The sequence below is a fragment of the Morone saxatilis genome, unplaced genomic scaffold (assembly GCF_004916995.1).
Source record: "Morone saxatilis isolate NCDOM2014 unplaced genomic scaffold, NCSU_SB_2.0 Contig2, whole genome shotgun sequence".
Classification (NCBI taxonomy): Eukaryota; Metazoa; Chordata; class Actinopteri; family Moronidae; genus Morone; species Morone saxatilis.
Genome location: NW_023339762.1, coordinates 18,875,544 through 18,877,834, shown reverse-complemented (window position 1 = coordinate 18,877,834; position 2,291 = coordinate 18,875,544). Strand labels below are relative to the sequence as shown.

The window sequence follows — 2,291 nt, the reverse complement described above, 5'->3', positions numbered from 1 at the left end:
TGCCATGGAGACGTCCTTGATCGGGTCCTAAAGTAAGGTTTGAGAACAGAGATTTCATGATAGCCAGGTAGGCTGCCTGGATGTTGTTACTGAGTATTCCTGCTTGGGTCCATAATGATGATCTCTTGACTGCTGACCACACTGGTCTCAGCTCTTGTGCTCTCCCCGGCAGAAGCAGCAATTGATCTCCCTGTGAAAAATACATGACAATGATCAGTTGCGGTCAGACTTGAGGTTAAGTAAGACCCAAGATGATGTCCTTTACTGTTTAGATATGTCCAGATTTTCAGATTTTCATACCAAAAACTATGCTGTTCCCGTAAAAGACACTATTTAGCTTATTGTATTCATCTTTATTAAAAACAAGGGAAACAGACATCAAACAAACACCCTATTGGTCGTGTTTATATCATCAAAGTGAATACTGTACTACTCACTCTTTCTGAAGCACTTAGGTTGACAGTTATTTTCAAGAGAGGGCTGGCACACAGCTAGGTTGCAGTGGATGTATATCTGGTAAAAAACAAATGTATTACTTGCAGATATGTAGATAAGGTGATATTAAAAATAATGTAAAAACAAAACAAAACCTTTCTTTCTGAGATAGTTGGATCCTATACCTTTTCCTGGAGAGGAGTAAAAGCATCTGGATCTGCAGCTCCTCCTTTTTCGAAATTGGTAGCTCCAGTAGCTACAAATGTGAACATCTTGACAATAAAACGGCTGTGGTGGGATGGGTACAAGAGACCTGGTGAGGCACGCACAGGGACCAATGTGGTAAGGTAACGATCATCACGGTTGGGGCAGCTATGACACGAGGAAAGAGTGAGGAAAAGGAGACTGAGCATCACAAAATGTATTAGAAATGCTTATCTCCAAGTCAAACCAACACTTACCCATCAATCAACAAGTCCCACTGAGGAAGACTGTGAGGGTAGGGGCTAGTTGTTGCCCAGCATCTTCCAAGAGTCAAGACAAGGTTGGGATCAGTCCTCTCCAGCATTCGGACATCAACGTACACGGGATCCCTGAGTACCTTTGTGACGGGGTAGTCGGCATCCGTGTAAAACGAGTTGTAGGCCACCTCCTCTGCTCAAGCAAAAAGATTAGTTGGTGACATAGTTTATTTTTTTTCAACAATATTTTATTGAACTTTTAAATATATTTCACTTATTCAGATACACAACAATCAAAACTATAACATCCATAAAATAAACAGTCACAATTTCCACAAGACATTCACATACTTCACACATTTAACAAATTAAATCAATTTCAGATACTTAAAAAAATGTTATAGTTGGTGACATAGTTACTGCCAAATGAGACTAATGGCACAAAATTTCTCCTTCACACTAACCTTCCACACAACCCTTGGAAATACACTGTCCGTTGCCCAGTCTGAGCTCCACACGCAGGGGTCCAGGAGCTGCAACTGGGGGTGGTGGAGGAACCAGGCCAACCTCAATGACTAGAGCCTCAACTGTGGTACCAATATATCTACACTGAACAAGTAGCCTGAGAGAAGAAATGTCATAAAACCATTTGAGTGAAATTTGTCTTGTAAAATATCACAATGTTAATTTAAGGTTATTAAATATTTTTGAAACAACTGAATTGTTTGAATACTTTAAGCAAACAAAAAACACATACTCATAGCTGCTGTCCCTGGTAATGGCTCCAAAGGCTCCAATAGCGACTTCATAAAAGGAGGACATCCTGTTCTCATAGATTATAACACCAGGTTCCTCCTACAGTAAGTTGGCAGTATTTCAATCTTTGTTACTACCTGACAAAAACACAATACAAATCAAATCGAACAGTCAAGAGTCGCAACGCTTACCATCATGACAGTGCCGCAGGCAGTGACGGGGAACTGGTAGATGGCAAAGGCTGATGTGGTGCCAACAGGACCGCAATTTTGATCATCTCCAAGGAAAGAAATTGTCTCCAAGTCGATGTTGGGTAGAGTGACATCTTTGGCTACCACCACGATTAACTGGGCGTCCTTGGTGCACTGAAGAGTCACTGAGAACAACAAATTATAAAGGACCTTAAGAGTCAGAGTAGGATATCAATGTATTTCTGTGAGGAATCAAGAAATACTGACCGGATTTTCCATAATAGCATGTGCGTCCATCAAAGCAGCAATTTATAGCTTCACAATCTGAAGCAGAGATGCTAGGAGCCCCACATGTTATCTTGTACTGCTCAGCTACTTCACAAGTGTTAAATACTTCTTTAGGTTGCTGACTTTGCTGAGGCTGCTGGGGCGGCTGAGGTGGCTGTGG

General features: G+C 41.4%; 1 protein-coding gene across 1 annotated transcript in view; it reads right to left on the bottom strand.

Annotated features, from left to right (window-relative positions):
* Positions 1–13: 13 nt before the first annotated feature.
* Positions 14–2,291, bottom strand: part of LOC118330399 (zona pellucida sperm-binding protein 4-like) — a 2,522-nt gene continuing 244 nt past the window's right edge. The window contains exons 2-9 of the mRNA XM_035664904.1: positions 2,111–2,285; positions 1,844–2,028; positions 1,654–1,751; positions 1,361–1,518; positions 897–1,089; positions 621–807; positions 438–513; positions 14–190 (exon numbers count right to left, since the gene is read on the bottom strand). Of these exons, the coding sequence (XP_035520797.1) occupies positions 87–190; positions 438–513; positions 621–807; positions 897–1,089; positions 1,361–1,518; positions 1,654–1,751; positions 1,844–2,028; positions 2,111–2,285 (1,176 nt within the window). The 3' untranslated portion in view covers positions 14–86. The remainder of the gene's footprint in view (positions 191–437; positions 514–620; positions 808–896; positions 1,090–1,360; positions 1,519–1,653; positions 1,752–1,843; positions 2,029–2,110; positions 2,286–2,291) is intronic.